We start from the raw sequence: 17,535 nt of genomic DNA on the forward strand, positions 1-17,535 counted from the left end.
ATTTGTTTTGACTTGAGAATCTCAACATTAAATTGACATAAAATTAAAATATACAATTATACTTTTTTTTACAATAGTCACTAAAATAAATCATGGCATGATTATGATTTTTAGAAAATACTACATTCCACAGTAATTTATCGCTTTCTTTTGGCTTTCAAACATATTTAATCGTATCAAACACTTCTTTAATGGTTTATATTTAAATATACTGTGTTTATTAATTTACAATGAACAATTTTTTTAAATTTCCAATTAAGATGGAAATATTAACAGCGTTTGTTAATCGTTGTGTAGATGGTCATTACGTCGTCCAAGCTTAAGGAACAATAAGATCCTGCAAGATCCCGCCGGTGACTGAGGACGAGAGGATACAGTCGACTCCAGTTGATTTTAAAGCTGATGTTTGAACATATTTTGGTTTGAAAACAAATGAAAGCAGTTACGACTTCGTCAAGAGTCATGTGGTCTGTAAATACTACAACACCAGAGTCAAGTACTCGACAATACTACACATATATACTTGTTACTATAGTATCACAGTATATATTTAGTCATTGTCAACTGTATGATGATACGTATAGTATCACTTCCTTTTTGGTTAAATGGCTGCTTACGAATAATCAGACTTTTTCCCTTTAGTGACTTCTTAGTAAAGAGAACCAAAGATCTCAAAGACCATCCGTAGGGAAAAAATGGTTTGTATCGTTTTCAAACTCCAGGTTTTTGAGCCAAAAGGTCTTTGGTGCTCCTGGTGTGAAAGCACCCGTATGGTCCTTTTAAAGTATTTATACTTGAAAATATTCCTAACGATTTTAGGGGACATTGAAATTGTGATGGTTCTGCTCTCTTTTAGTTGAATTGAACGGAAAGCCAATATATGTCTAAACATCAGGACTGTATCCTCTCATACTCAGTCTTGCTCATCGTTCCTTTAAGCTGTGAAGGACGGAATGACTGCCTCCATCTAGTGGCCGAAAATTTAATTGCAACACCAAAATGAACAAAACCTGTGAATATATGTTAATAATAAATACATTTTGCTAAATGAATATAAATAAAACAAAAAATATTATTTTAAAGCAAAGAAAAAAACACTTATAAATATACATTTTCCTCACAACCCGACCCATGACAAACACGTGCAACTGTAGTCTTTCAAGTGCCTGCTACTTGTTTTATTTGTTTTTATTGTATTATCTTTTTAACCGTTTTTATTTTGTGTGATATTTTATTTTCGTGTCAACCAGTTGTTGTTAAAGTACTACATCAATAAAGGTGAGCGACCAAACACAAAAAGGGAGACAGAACTTTGAAGATACATTCAGACGACTTGTTTATTCTTCAACGTTCATGTCAAGACGTACAACATTGTTGTGAGTTGTTGCAAAAATAGATTTTCTTTTCGGTGTCGATGGACGTTAAGTTACAGAAGTTTTTCATAAACGTACGCGTCACACTTTGGTTTTTACATCTGGGTGAGAGTATGTTTGGGAGAAGAAACATAGTCGGGAACCAAACGCACAAGTACAGGTCAGAGGAAAGATACAATTTCTGTAAATAAATGTTTTTTAAAGTCGTGTAACATCGTTTGAATGCGTTTATCTTCCGCGAAGAAGCGAGAAGATGAAATAAAGAAGAAGCTTCCACGACGGTGTTGATCCACTTCTCTTGCCAATCATTAGAAACGTTACAAAAAGCGCAAAATTGTACAAAAATGTAAAAAGCGAGAGTCAAGTCAGGAGTAAAGAGCCGTGATGTCATCACTGAACTTTATTAAAACTAACATCTCCAACCAGCAAATGTTTGATTGGAAGGTCTGGAAGAAAAGAGAGGGAGAGAAAGATTAGAGAAAGAAGATGTTAAACATTGTGTGGCTGCTATGAATCTGATCCAATGTGTTGTGAATTATACGTCAGCTCTTCTGCTGCAGTGTTGCAGATGTTGCAGATGTTGCTGCAATATTAACTACGCGTGCAGCGACTTCCCTTCAGGATGTGTCGAGAGCGACGGGTAGTAAAGTCGTGCGAGAGCTGATGCGGTTTCACTCGTGAGATGTTTCTTCGTGGAAGTCGTTTGTCAGAGACGAACATACGTGACGAGGAAAGACAGTCGAGTAAAGATGTTTCTACAGAAGAGACGAGACTATATGTTGAGAGTCGAACAAATAAATTATATTATTTTTGATTCGTTACTATTGAGGTAAGAAGTACGTCAGTGCCATCGGAAAATTAAATCATTTAATATACAATTGTAAATGTTCAAAATCTTTATTGTAATGTTGTTTTTTTGTTGAAATATTAAATTGATGAGAAATTTAAAAAAGTATAGAGTTCAGAAAATAGATTTTAATGTAATTTATTTATTTAAAAAAAACAATAATGTCAACCTTTTAACAGAGATATTATTAACTATAATGTCAACTATTAAAAACATTTCATTATTTTAAAAACAAAAAACAAGTCTCGACATTTGACATTTTTAACTCAATATTCTGATGACACTGATATACATCCATAGATACTTTAAATCCTTTCTTGTTGTCGTTAATATCTCATATATATATCGTTTGTATTAAACATTGTATCTTCCTTTTAATAATTAGTGATAGATTTTATTTAACTTATTTGACAAACAAATGTTGAGAACAGATAAATCAGTTGTTTTTTATGCACGTCTTTGACAAATGTAATTAACATTTTGTCGTTTAATGTTTTATAAATCTTTAAAACCGTGACTTTTATGAGTTCATTTTTCAAACCTGTTCCACGTTAACTATATAATCAAAGCTATTATAAATGATTTTATGTGTTTATTTATCAACCATCATCATGTTTGAACAAACATTTTTAACTTAAAGATTTTTTTTTACATTTCCAGAACATGATGATGACTCTGCAAAATAATTCATATTAATTTGCTTATAAATATGTCCAAAATAATTGAGGTTTGTTGTTGTAATTAAAGCAAGAGAAGCATTTTTTGTTCTGTAGTAACACACAAGACTCTTCCTCGTCTACTAGAGTCTTAAGAAACATCTTAAGACAATTTTATTCCTGCTTTTCCTTGATTCTCTGAGACTCCTGTGTTCGTCTCGGTGTTATCTTGACCTTTTAAGTATATATTTTATTGAATATTGTTTTGATTGTTTAAGCGCTTTGTGACCCTGGTCTTTTAAAGCGCTCTGTAAATATGACTTACTTACTTAACAAACTCACCGTGTGGACGGAACCAGTCGAGACGACGTCGCAAACATTTATGGCGAATAAGAGCGAGTGTTTGATTTTGGGATAAGATGACGAAAGCGTCTCAAAGACAACAAGAGTCGACTTTACCTCGAGTCTCGGTAAATGTTGACGATCTACACGATTATATTGACTAGTATTCAGGTGAGAAACTCGAGGTTAAGAGATCGACTGGTCAGGAAGAGAACACTTGAACAGGGGACATATATTGTAAAACATTTGAAAGTTGTGTTGTTGTTAAAGGTTCATTAATCATCTTTGAGTGAAGGATGTTCCATTTTGCACTTGATTGTTTGAGTCGTCTTTAATAATAAATTCACATTTTGTCTTTTTAAACAGATGTATTTTTGTATTATTTAAGGTGAACATGTGCACAGTGGTCCCTCCCTGTATCTCACCTTCAACGGATCTTATTTTTTTTACACACAGTACTGAATATTTCAATATACTGCAGACAGAAAAATGTTTATTTATATAAAACAAGATACACTTTAACATAGTAAAGCACTTAATGGGAGACGAGAAAACGTTGAACTCCCATGATGCCATTCTACGCGCTGCTCCATTAAGTAAGTAAGTAATATTTATTTATATAGCGCTTTTCCAGACCAGGGTCACAAAGCACTTAAACAATCAAAACAATATTCAATAAAGTATATACTTTAAAGATCAAGATAATACTGAGTGACGGCTGATTGGTCGCGACAATACTTTATTTAAAATAAGTAAACGTTACTTTGTCAAAAGTTATCCGACAGCCGGTTGACTGGGCGGCAAAGCATCATGGGAGCTGCTCAGGTAACTGAGGTGGTCGTTAAGCAGCGGCTCATGTGCAATGTTGAGTTTCCAAGTTTAAATAAATGTTGTTAATGTAAACAAGCAACACCTGCACTGAACGAGGGATCATAGTATTTAAAGAGTGATAATGAATTAAAGCTACTTTAGTTTTCACTGTGATAAGAGAGTCAGAAACATGGGAATTTTTATTTAACTCGAGCCTTGAGAATTGTTGAGAAAACGCAACGTTCCGTTAAAACCAATAAACCCTGATCAGAAATAGAAGCTTCTACGACACTATAGCAGTTCGGTCGAGGAACGAGGTGTGTATTGACAGTTGGCGCACATTCAACACACACAAGTCAAACAGACGAGAGTCGACTTACTGGTTCGGAGACCCGAAGGTGTTTCCGGTGAAGCCTGCGGAGAGAAAGAGAAGCAAATGGAAAAAACGTCGTCACTCGTCGTCTTTTAGCAGAACAAACACGACGCAAAGAAAGATGTTTCAACAGGTTTCAGGGTTTGATGGAGATTTTATCAACCTGTGGCCTGAAGGTTGAAAAAGAGCTGAGACGTGGAACCTCAGGGAAAGTCAAGTGTTGTTTGAACTTTTTCACTTTTTCGGAAACAAACGGAACAGCTTCACATTCTAATGACGTCTAATTCTTGATAAATATCCAGTTTAATTTACTTTTAATGTCCGACAACAGCTTTGCTTTTCACATTTCTGAACTCAAATCGTTGATATACAAACAATTATTGAAGCATTTTGTGCATTTTACTCTGTATTACTTCGGGACGCTTCGTAGTTTTACTGCACCACGCTCCATCGTCACAGGTATTGGGTTTCAACATAATATTATGGTGTGTACAAGTACCCCAAAAATGTATAGACTTGCTTAGGAACCAGACTTTAAACTCAAGGAAATCAGTCATGCAGTAGAACAAAACATGCTCAATAATCCGGTGCACTTTATAGTCTGAGAAATGCGGTAATTTTGTGCATTTTAGACTGAAAATCAAAGGAATAAACAACTAAATTACTTTTCTTTGACGAGAGATTTTATTTTTTAATGGACTTTTTTTTTAAAATTTTCTATATTAATGATTGTTTTGGAGCCTCTCATCGTCGAAGTCGGTTGAGGGGTTTATAGGAAAGGAAGTTAAAGCGCCGCAGCCAAAACATTGGAACACACTCTGGACTAATATCACCCATAATCCCTTGTAAACCTGATTCTGCCTGAGAGCACAGCTGCCTGTGATGCAGAGCAAAAAAAGCTGAAAGATCCTCTGATGTTCCGAGGACGTTTGTACCGGATCAGAAGCGTGAATAGATCAATGATTGAGGAGCAGAAAATCAAAGAGGTATATACAGACAAATAAAGGAAACAGAAATTAAATTTAAAAAAAACAACTCACCTCCAGGTTGGGGTTGGGGTTGTCCAAATCCTGAAAAGCTGTTAGGCTGACTTCCAAACGCGGCCCCCTGCTGGGCTATTGCCCCAAATGTCGATGGGCTCTGATTGGCCAGGGCCCCGAAGGACGGTGCGCTCGTAGGAGAGCTGAAGCTAGAGACGGAAAAAAAAAAGTAAGAAGGTTTATTTCAAAATGGATTTGAAAGAAACACAAATCTACAGCTAAAGTTATTCTGCACTACGATACAGAAGGTGTCAGGTGGTACATGTTTGGGAAGCCGGGGGATTGAGGGATGAGGGTTTAAAAAGGTGGTAATCCGGTCTGCAGGACCCGGGCCCACTAACACCACAGGAAGTAAGAAAAAAAAAAAAGGGAGAAAAAACATAATCCAGAGAAGGAGGGAGGGGAAAATCTGGACGGTTTAATCTGCCTGCAGCTGATCTCAGACTGAGATTAACCGGAGAATTAATCCAGTCGAGGCAGTGCAGCGTGATTACGAGCATCCAGCTGGTGAACGGAGCTAAACACGGTTAATGACCGAGGCTTAAACCAAAACCACAACAATAACGACAGACGCTAATCCACGTTCTGAAGATTTTCACTGACAAAGTAATTATGTTAACTTTTACTCCACGGGGAGAGTTTGTCGTTCCGTGTCGTCGAAGCGACGGGATTATTCCGGTGGAACCGATGATCTCCGACACATTAGCCGTGGAGCGGCCACTGTTTAATGCTGCTGTACGTGAGGCTATATTTAGACGGTATTCGAACCACGCGGCGCTCAAATAATGATGTGCATTAACACTTGAGCAACGTCAGCAGATGAGTTAGCATTACATGAGTGAGGCAGAATTACACATCAAGGATCTCACTCGACTTTATTTAGACTTCGGAGACATTAGCTATGATTTATTTACGTATACTTTCATTCTCGTGACATTTAAGCTCAATGTTCATCAAGCATGTATCTTATTTAGCAAAACTAGTAGAACAACAATATACTTTAATATTAACTTTAACTGTGCGGCGGTCCGTGGTACTACTCCGTGGTACTACTCCGTGGTACTACTCCGTGGTACTACTCCGGGACGCTCAGTGGTACTATTCCGTGGTACTACTCTGCGACGCTCCATAGTACTACTCCGGGACGCTCCGTGGTACTAATCTGTTGTACCACTCCGTGGTACTACTCCATGACGCCCTGTGGAACTACTCCGTTGTACTACTCCGTTGTACTACTCCGTTGTACTACTCCGCGACGCTCTGTGGTACTACTCTGTGGTACTACTCTGTGATACTACTCTGTGATACTACTCTGTGATACTACTCCGCGACGCTCTGTGGTACTACTCTGTGGTACTACTCTGTGATACTACTCCGCGACGCTCTGTGGTACTACTCTGTGATACTACTCCAGGACGCTCAGTGGTACTACTCTGTGGTACTACTCCCGAGACGCTCAATGGTACTACTCTGTGGTACTACTCCGCGGCGCTCCGTGGTACTACTCCGCGACGCTCCGTTGTATTACACAGCGATGCTCCGTGGTACTACTCTGTGATGCTCTTTTGTATTACTCCAGAATCCTTCATAGTATCACCCTTGGCAGTCTGTAGTATTACTCCGGGATGCTTTGTAGTAATACTCCGGGATGCTCTTTAGTAATACTCCGGGATGCTCTGTAGTATTACTCCGGGATGCTTTGTAGTAATACTCCAGGATGCTCTTTAGTATTTCTCCAGGATGCTCTCCAGTATCACTCCAGGACACTCCTGGTTTTACTCCAGGACGCTTCGTAGTCACAGTACTGTGCTTCAACATAATAATATGGTGTGTACAAGTACCCCAAAATGTATAGACTTGCTTAGGAACCAGACTTAAAACTCAAGGCCATCAGTCACGCAGTAGAACAAAACATGCTCTATAATCCGGTGCACTTTGTAGTCTGAGAAATACGGTTCTTTTTCTCACCCGAACCCTCCCATGTTGGACGCTGCTGTTCCCTCTCCGAACACTTTTCCAGTGGAACCCATGTTGGCATTGAAGGACGGGCTCGCCCCAAATGACGCCGAAGCGCCGAAAGAGGGGCTCGAACCAAAAGCTGGAGGACTACCGAACACCGGGGCGCTGCCGAAACCACCTGGAAGAGATGAATAAAGGGGTTTGACACAATCCTGGTCTCACTAATACAACTTATGAAACATGCTACAGTCATTCATTTCCCTGAATGGTCTCGACGGAAATCCCTTATTTCATAGCTTCCGTGACCCCCTGTGCCAGCCTGATGTCAGGGTAATTACATCACACCCACTCAAATATACTCGCTCCAGGGGTGAGAGGGTGAAGTGAAATTCCAGCCAGGCCACCAGCACGCCCCAGTAAATAATTGATTGAGCTAATGTAACAAGATTACACTGGCCATACGTGGGACAGCTACTGTTTAGCAAAATGAAGTCAAAGAAAAGACGGCAGCTGGTGGTCTGAGACCCCCCCCTCCCAAAAAAAACCCTACGATGTTATACATAATAATGCTATACATATTATACACATAATTGAGATAAACAAATCTAGAATTCTACTTTGTTAGAAAACAAGTCAGTGGACAAAATAACCTTCCATTTACTACATCCATCACGATTACACAGAACAAGCCGAATACAATATGATGACATCACAGTTGCCACATGCATTTTTTAAAGGAAGTATTGATTCCCTGAGATCAACTATAATATTCAGTTTGAACAATGTACACGTCTAGAGTCTATAGTTGCTTAAGATTTTGTTAAAGCCCAGAGTCTCAAACTTTAGATTGTTAAGATACTTTTGCATTTAAAACGCAGGAATCAGGTCGAATAAAGGTTACCGTGTCCACTTGTTAACGTTGAGCATAAAAAAAAGGGTCGATACCTGGTTTGGTGGGCGAGGCAAAGGAGCCGAATCCCTGGGCGGCGACGCTGGTTCCGCCGGTGCTGAAGGTGGAACTGGGTTTCTGCTCCCCGAAAGTGGCCTGTCCAAAACCCATGGTTTTTGCTGGAGAGTTCCCGAAGAGACTGTTGGTGCCTGGAAATCAGACATCAATTAACTGTCTACAGGTGTATAGAAAGACAGTTTAATTCAACTCATAAAAAACCTCTGTGACCCTGTTAAGACTAAATATTTAGCCTATATTGTGAAGAATACATCAAAATGTCTGAATAACCGTAATTCTCAGGCTATAGAGTTCACCCGACTTTGCCTCCGCACCAACTACATTTAAAAAAAAGAAAAAAACCTCATAAAAAACCCTCGTTTTAGTTTGTTCTGTAACTATTTATACATGAACTCTACTTCATTTTAACACTGGTGTCTTGAAATATTTGTTCATCGGTTTCTGGGTTGACAGACGTACGGTGGGAAAGGAAGGCTACGTTATTATCATCTTTATTTTTATTTTTTTTTTCTTTTCGTTTTTGTTTTATTTATGCTTTTTTGTTTTGTTTTTGATAATAATAGACACACTGTGATTTTCTATGGACTACTGTGCAACATAAGCATTTCTTATGTATTTCATACATGCCTGAAACAACAAATTTAGTTAGATATTTAAAATAAATTAAAAAAAACAAACAACTAAAAACAGACATATATAATGTATATATATATACACACACAGCATATAATTTGAAAGATATTTACACTTTTTGTGAACAGAACTTGTAACACAGCAGTAAAGAAAACCAAGATACATTTTCTTTTTGAGCATCTGCTTCTATCACCTCAGGAAGTGTCTGTAATCCTTATACATTAATGTGCCAACGCCACCATTTCTTGCACCTCTAAGTCACGCTCTTGGTTTTTCTGCTACATCACCTCCAATAGGCAGTCGTCACGTAAAACTCCATGGACACTTTTGAGTCTTATATTTCGGAAATCACCGTATTGCGACAATAATGTAACATGTAAAAATAACATAATTCATGACATGCGTTTGATGGTGACTCAACCATTAAGAAGGAATTAAGCCCACCTGCCAGTGGTGCCTGCCCAAACCCTCCAGCGGAGGACGGGGCCCCAAACGGGTTCTTGTTGGCAGCATCTTCGCTCGGTTTGCCTCCCAGACCACTGAAGAACCCTCCGCCGGCGGAGGAGCCGCTCTGATTGGCTGAACTAGAACCAAAAAGACCAACGGCTGTTGACGCCTGAGGCTGAGAGAGAAGAAAAACAACACAAAATGAGAATAACAATAAGGATTTGGGATGTAGTCACGTGATGAGAAAATGAGACGATACCTGTCCGAATACACTCCCGGTGTTGGCCTGTTGGCCGAACACAGGCGCAGCAGGGGAACAACCGAAACCTGACCGGGGGACAAAAATATGCTTTTAGAGGGGGAGCTAAACCTTTTAAACCAGGGGTGTCAAACTCAACCACACAAGTGGCCAACATATTTTAAAACTCTTGGTAACAGGCAAAACTAATTACTGTCTGACCATATATAGAGCTGAAAGTAAGAAACATACTTTTAAAATTGATCCTGAAAGAAACTGGCAGCCAGTGAAGAGTTTTAAGGATCAGAGAAATGTGAGTTCTTCTACTAGAGCAGCTCAGAATTCTCGCTGCAGAGTTTTGTATGAACGGCAGGCGAGACAGATCCTTCTTGTTTAGACACCAAAATAAACAATAGTTTAAACGAGAATACACAAACAGTATCAAATTCCCATCGACCTCAGTTTTACTTTTTATTTTAAGCCTATGTATAATTGTTGAAATCCATAATCATTGTTCTTTATCTTATCTTAAACACTGACACCTTTAAATGTCACTGTACAGACCAGAGTCCCTTCTGCCATCACTGTGAGCTTTTAGTTTATTGTGCAAGACAATAACAAACATGTTTGCGTGTCAACATTGTTAGCTTGACCATGGTGACAAAAAGTGAAGGAACATACTAGGTTAGTGAGAAATAAATAAATTGATACACTGATATTATCACAAAACTATATCAACTAATTTTCTTTTGCTTAGTTATTTTATGGTTTGTATTTCAATTGAGTGTGAAAAATAAAAATATTTCTGCATTTACAATTAACATGCAATTATTATTAAAATAAATATTCATGGCGTTTCTTTTATTATTATTTTGGTGTTGGAATTAACTTTCCGGCCAATAGATGGCAGCGCAAGATCCCGGCGATACAGAGGACGGGAAGATACAGTCGACTCCAGCAGCTTTTAAAGCTGATGCATAAACATATTTTGGTTTGAAAACAAATTAAAGTAGTTACGACTTTGTTAAGAGTCATGTGGTCTGTAAATTCTGCAACACCAGAGTCAAGTACACGACAATACTACACATATATCCTCTTTACTACACCATCACTATATATTGTATTGTCGTCCCTGTATCATGATACGCATTGTATCGCCAGTTTCGTGTCAATAAAAACCCCTAGAACACATTATGTGCAGAATTCTTAGGTACCCCCTTTCTTGGCATTAGACCTTTCTTGTGATCCCCGTTAGTAAAAAGGTTTCACAAGTTTCTGTTTAAATCTTAAGCTTAATCTTGTCTTAAACTCAGTCGTAAGGCCATTTTATAATTTTCTGCAGAAGAAGTCGAGCCTTTTTTCTGACCCATCTTTAGAGTTTGGTCTCATAATTCTGTACAGAAAGTGGTGTCAACTTGTAGATGTTACACCTGCTAGTTACCATCATTAGGTCTTGCAGCCAAAAGAGTTAAATCACATCAACATGTTAATAAGCAATAACATAGGTTTACCTAATATTACTACACATACTGTAGTGGAGGGTCAGCATTACATCATCTTTTAAATATTACTTCTCATGAGTGCGCGATAAAAAAAACACAAGCCCTCACCTGAAGGTTGACCGAAGCCAAACCCTGAAGAAGACGTTGTCGTGTTACCCCCAAACGTGGACGCTTGCCCGAATCCGGAGCTCTGTCCAAATGCCGGCGCCGTGCTTTGTCCGAAGAGTCCTGTCCCGGTACTGCTGGCGGGGTTGGGACTGCCGGAGCCAAAGGAGAAGGAGCTGGCGTTGGTCGCGGTCGGGGCGCCGAAGAGGCCTCCTCCTCCCCCTGTGGTGGCCGTGCTGCTGGCGCTCGCTCCGAATGCCGACTGTGCGAAAGAGAAGCCGCTGGCCGACCCGGCGTTGCTGGCGGGCTGTCCGAAACCACCGACCTGGCCGAACACCGGCTTCCCGAAACCCGTTTCGGCAGAAGCGCCAAACCCAGCGGACGCAAATCCCGTGGGTGCTGGAGCGTTGGGGGCCGAGGAGGGAGCTGTGGTGTCGGCGGGCTGCCCGAACAGACTCGGGGTGGTGACGGGGGTGCTGGCCACCGAAATAGTGGGCGTCGTGGCAACGGCGGCGACCGTGTTGATGACCGGAGTTATGGACAGAGAACTGCTGTCCGTGACCGTGGGCAACGGTTGCGTGAAGATAGAACCTGGCTTGTCTCCTCCAGGGATCTGAAACAGGGATGCTTCTACTGGAGGAGGAGCAGAGGGAGGTGGCACTGTGGTGGTGGGAGCAGCGGTGGTGATGGTGGTGGTGGTGGAGTCTGGATGTGTCGAGGGAGCCGCGCTCGTCACTGTGGCCGCTTCAGGGGCGGCAGGGATGGAGGGCGAAGGGTTACTGGCCTTCATGGCAGTCGAGGTCAAAGGAGGTGTAGGTGCTTCCACCGCGGTGACGGGCTCCGGGTCTACGGTTTCCTTCGCGGCTTCTGGAGCCTCGGGCGGAGGGACAGCTGCAGCTTCGGCAGGCGTCTCTGCGGGGATAACTCTGTCGCTCGCCGCTCTGGTTCCTGGAGCTGAATCAGGAATGCCGAACACTGCGGCCGCAGGATTAGAAACTGGAACCGAAAACGATAGTTTGGAGCTGGATTCCGAGGGCTTGAACAGACTGCCGCCGTCCCCCTTGGCCGGGTCGGTCCCTGCGGGGTTCGGGGGGGCGTTCAAGATAGACTTGAAGTTGTACGAAGATGCCAAATTGGAATCGCCGAAGGCAAAGGAGGAAACGGCAGGTTTGCCGGGCGCGTTGGTCGCCTCCCCTCCTTGGCCCACGCGAACCCCAGAGAAAATGCCCACGGTTTCTCCTCCGGTTGTTTTCGGAGGCTGCGGTTCGAAGGCAGATAAGCCCGGCGCCGCTTTGGCACTTTCTGCTGCTGCGTTCGAAGAGGTCGCAGGCGCGGAAGTTGAGGAGATGGACTTTTGGGCGAAGGAGAACGGCTCGTCGTCACTCTGACCGAAGGTCAATTTGCCGTTTCCGAAGGTGAATTCAGCTTTTTCCTTCACTGGAGAAAGAAGAAAAAAAAAAACCTTAAGTATTCGAGTAATGAAAGTTCATCATTTATACTATTAAATATTTATTTTACCTTGTAATGTTCCAGTGCCGAGAGAAACTGAAGAAAAACTGGAGAACAAAACACAAGAGAAAATTACTTTTTTTTTTTACAGATTGTGATTCTCTTTTCAGATATTTGTTTAATTTTTCGCAAACGGTATATTTAATAATAATAATAAGATTTACAAAAGCCAGAGTCAGGACTTTGTTACAGTCTATTTATTTAAGAAGGATACTTTAACGCAAGAACAAAACTTTATATAAAGCATTAATTTCCACACCCACGACAGTGCACTCCCATGATGCCTTTCTACAAACTGTTCTACATAGTGACGGCTGATTGGTCGAAGCGACACTGTATTTAAATTATACGTCTTTGGTGCTACGTCCAATGCGATCGACAGCCATCATTGGGGTGCGACAAAGCATTGTGGGAGCTGTGGAGGTCACCGTTACTGAGAGGGTTGTTGAGGGGGATGAAATGTTGAATTTGCAATTTTAATTCAATGTTGTTCATTCAAACCCTGTACATGGTCCGTCTACTTATCGTAGTCGTTCATAATTTAATGTCAAAATGACATTGTTTTTTCAAGTGTATATGGAAAATCATAGAAAATGAAACGGTAACCATTTCACAGATTTTACTGTAATGCGCCGGGTGGGGGGTAAACCATGTAGTATTCGAGGGGCCACTGTCATACATACAAGCGTGATTTAATCTACAGATCACGAGAGTGTGTTATGGTTATATTTTGTACGTAGATTAATGCAATAAAACAATAATAAAAATGGACTAATATCAAGGTTTGAGGTCATTTCAACATGTTCTGTGAAACCAGTTATCCAGGTAAGAAAAAAACATTGCTGAACTCACGCAGATGAGGCGTTGAAGGGTTGGCTGCTGTGCTCCGATGCACTCGAGGTAATGGCTGACATGTCGATTTTGGGAGGCGGAGCTGAAGGTGGCGAAAGATAAAGATAAAAAAAAAATTTGAGCAATGCATGCTTGTGAATCAGGTTGTGGTTATGCTACCGATACACACCGAAAACAAAAGCCGTCTGTGGTGCAGCAGAGGCATCTTTCTGGAAACTTTGGTTTGAATTCTGAGGAAGAAAATGCATTTCCAGTGACACACGTTTAGCCTTCACAGTGGTTCACAGAGTATAGAACATTATTGGACCTTAGTTTGTCATCACTGTGTTGTCTTGGCCTTTTAAAGTTTTTGAATTTGTGTTACTTTACTTTAACTGTGTATTGTTTTTGTTAAAGTGCCCTGTGACCCTCGCCTGTGAAGGGCACATTACAAGTACTAAATACTTACTAACAAATCCAAAAAATGTTTGGTTTGATTTATCATTAAGAGTGAACATTATTTTTCAATTTTATGAAGCAAAGGGGAACAAATGTTGCAGAAAATATATGTAAGAGTCGTCGACAAACAAAGAATCCACCAAAGCTTGTCAAATTATTGTGAAAATATATTTTATTTTGGAAATTATGTATCCTGAATACACATCCTGTTGATTTTATACTTCCAAACCTAAAATACTGTTATTTAATGTCAGGCTGTTGGAGGTCAAGAGATGCTTTGGAAAAAAACAACTACATGTCTGGAGTCTCGGAGTAGTTGAACAGAATAACACCCGACTTAACTCTGTAGAGAATCAATTATTATACAAAAAAACAACTTGGGGAATTACAAAAGAAATGATTATACTGCTTTATAAAGTTTGCACGAGGTTTGTGTTTTGCTCCGTTTTGTTCATGCCCAACTTGATTTTATATTAATTTGGTTTTCTCTCGACAATTGTATCCCTTTTCCTCTCTAGACTAATAAAAGCCAGTTCTTTAATCGATTTTAAAACAAGTTAATTTGATCAGGGAAATGAGTTTACCCGTCTGAATAAATGTCTATTAAAGAGAAATAATCATTTTTGTACACGGCTACATATCCAGTGCTTGCTAAAATGACTAGATTGTTTTAATATAAAGCATGCGACTCCAGTCATGCTCAGCATTTCCTAATTTCATATACAAACCAACTTTAGTAAAAACAGCTCCATTTTATCCACAATAACTATGAACATACAGTGTGAGGAAAAAAGTACAAACAATCTTAAGCATAACAATATCTCGACTCACTCGTTTGGCCATAGCGAAGGCGTGCTCCAGGATCGAAGTGGGATCTGACGCGGTGGAGCTGGAAGAAGTTTAAACGCGTTACAAAAAGTCACTAAAAAAAGGACATGATTAACAGAAGAAAAATAGATTCTGCTTGTTGTCCTGGATTTACAATTCAAACTGAAAGAGACTCTTATAATAAATGACACATTGGAAAATCAGGATAGATTGAAAATGTAGTCACTTAAAATAAAAAAACATTGTGTAGCAAAATAATAATTTAAAAAAAAGCAAATTAAAACACATTAAACACACACATTCCTGGACTGTTACAATTTCTCAATAGTTCCAATAGTTTACATACTAACTTATTGCAGCTTTGGCAAGTATTCAAACATAAAGTGAACAAAATCTTACTCAAGTTTCTATTATTCAACCTGAAATGTAGATATTAAAACATTAAAATAAGATTAAAATAAGAGAGCTTCACCTGTTCGGGTTAGGAAATCCCTTTTCTTTGAAGTCGACAACGTTCACCACCTGAGGAACCGTCTTCAGGGTTGATTCCGTCAGAGACGTTGCTGTTAAAGGGAAAAAGCATCCGTTTGAAAGACATTTAAAAGTAAGATACATTTTATAAACCAAAAGTCTTCCTCCTGGTTATTGGAATTATATTTCATGTTGATTTCCTAATATAGATCCATTATCCTGGGTGATCATTTCATCATTAAATTGATAAAACATTCACCTTTACAAAAATAAAAGTGCATTTATTTCTGTGCAAAACAATCCTCTCGATAGTTTCAAACCTCTACACACCAACAATACATCCAATGGTAGAACGAACAGCATTTCACACTCAAATATGGTTGAAACTTGGTCATGCAGTCGGTTTTACTTTGTTCTGCGGACTTTGTCTCCACCTAGTGGATTTAAAAAAGTAGGACCTGAATTATATACATTGAAAAAAATGCATTTATCTGATGGAAAAGTAAGTCCTTAAAATAAAACGTACAACTGAGGATTGGAATAACATTTAAAACTATAATATAAAAAAATAAAATTAAAGCAAGCAATTAAAAAATAAATGTATAACATTTGTACAGGATAAAAAATATGTAAATTAACTTGATATGCTGTTATACAATCGTTTGTTATTGAACACAATTTTAAATATTTTTATTTAATTTTCTTATATATTGCTTTATATAATATGAATGCTTGTGACTTATGTTCAACTCTGTTTAGTTAATATACAACTTGATTGGTTAACTAAAGAAATTTAAATTTTTTTAATTTAATGAAGCACCTATTGACGTGTCTAGTTCCTCAATTTTAGTCATTTAGAGTGAATGAAAAAACGAAAAACAAGCATAATTTAAGAAGAAAAATGTAAAGATACAGATTTTTATAGCAGGACATTGTTGCAAAAACACCTCGGGTCGTTCATCTTAAGTGAGTTCAAGTTCGATGTCGGGTTTCTAACCTGCTTTCTGATTGGCCATCTGTCTCTGCAGTGCTGCAGCGGCTGCTGCCTGGTGGGCGCTGATGGCGACAGGGGTGGCCCGGTCGCTCGGTGGGGCTCCGTGTTTGACCGTCTTCGTGGCCAGAGCTGTGCTGTCGGCGCCGCTCAAGTTGCCTCTGATGGCTGGAATTGAAACGCGATGACATTTAGATACGTGTGACACAAACGTAGCAACGATAGAATCGCGTACCGTGGCTGGCGATGGGGCTCATGGGGAAGCCGATACCGGAAAGAGATTGGATCTTGGCCGTCAAGGGAGTCGACTGAATGGTACCGAAGCCCGGTTGGATGGAAGGAGTCCTCACGACGTTGGGATGTCGGGGGGTGGCTAGCGACGGGTGAATGTTTTTCATGGGAGGAAGCTGGTTCTGTAGTTCCTCTTCTTCCTCCCCCAGTTGTAATGGATGGATGCTGGTGCACGGAAAGGAGGTGGAGTTGTCATCGTCCAGATCCTCGTCGTATTTGGGCGAGAGGAAGGCCGAGCGAGACAAGTTGGCTGAAAAATAAGATCATTAGGAAAGAATAACAACTGAATTAATGGAACACTTTACAACAATATCTTGACGCATGTTGAAATGGAACTCGTTTATATCTTCGCTACAACTTACAAGGGATGTGAATTGACAAAAATATTGCGATACGGTACTTATGACGATAATATAATATATTGTGATAGTGTAGTAATCAGGATATATTTGTAGTATTGTCGAGTACTTGACTCTGGTGTTGCAGAATTTACAGACCACATGACTCTTGACGAAGTCGTAACTGATTTAATTTGTTTTCAAACCAAAATATGTTCAAACATCAGCTTTAAAAGCTGATGGAGTTTATTGTATCCTCTCGTCCTCAGTCAACGCCACAATCTTACGGGATTTGATTGTTCCTTTAGTTACGGAGGACGTAGTAACGGCCGGAAGTTTAATTGCAATACAAAAATATAAATACTATAATATATATACAATGAATATTTACATGTGAATTGTAAATAAAACAATATAATCATTTTATTTTATTCACACACAAGTGAAATATAACAATTAAAAAATATATGATTTCACCACAACACAAGTTGTTTCCAACAGAAAGTCAACTGTAAATAAATTTGC

The 17,535-nt window shown here is 39.6% G+C and overlaps 1 protein-coding gene across 1 annotated transcript in view; it reads right to left on the reverse strand.

Annotated features, from left to right (window-relative positions):
• Window positions 1–1,319: 1,319 nt before the first annotated feature.
• The window catches only part of nup214 (nucleoporin 214), a 30,489-nt gene continuing 14,273 nt past the window's right edge, over window positions 1,320–17,535 (reverse strand). Inside the window, exons 22-36 of the mRNA XM_087790724.1 lie at window positions 16,617–16,922; window positions 16,388–16,549; window positions 15,392–15,482; window positions 14,923–14,980; window positions 13,823–13,883; window positions 13,654–13,735; window positions 12,811–12,848; window positions 11,296–12,729; window positions 9,707–9,774; window positions 9,445–9,622; window positions 8,346–8,498; window positions 7,410–7,578; window positions 5,442–5,590; window positions 4,409–4,442; window positions 1,320–1,819 (exon numbers count right to left, since the gene is read on the reverse strand). Coding sequence (XP_087646850.1) covers window positions 1,783–1,819; window positions 4,409–4,442; window positions 5,442–5,590; window positions 7,410–7,578; window positions 8,346–8,498; window positions 9,445–9,622; window positions 9,707–9,774; window positions 11,296–12,729; window positions 12,811–12,848; window positions 13,654–13,735; window positions 13,823–13,883; window positions 14,923–14,980; window positions 15,392–15,482; window positions 16,388–16,549; window positions 16,617–16,922 — 3,020 coding nt within the window. The 3' untranslated portion in view covers window positions 1,320–1,782. The remainder of the gene's footprint in view (window positions 1,820–4,408; window positions 4,443–5,441; window positions 5,591–7,409; window positions 7,579–8,345; window positions 8,499–9,444; window positions 9,623–9,706; window positions 9,775–11,295; window positions 12,730–12,810; window positions 12,849–13,653; window positions 13,736–13,822; window positions 13,884–14,922; window positions 14,981–15,391; window positions 15,483–16,387; window positions 16,550–16,616; window positions 16,923–17,535) is intronic.

The sequence above is a fragment of the Callionymus lyra genome, chromosome 5 (genome assembly GCF_982586985.1).
Source record: "Callionymus lyra chromosome 5, fCalLyr1.hap1.1, whole genome shotgun sequence".
Lineage (NCBI taxonomy): Eukaryota > Metazoa > Chordata > Actinopteri > Syngnathiformes > Callionymidae > Callionymus > Callionymus lyra.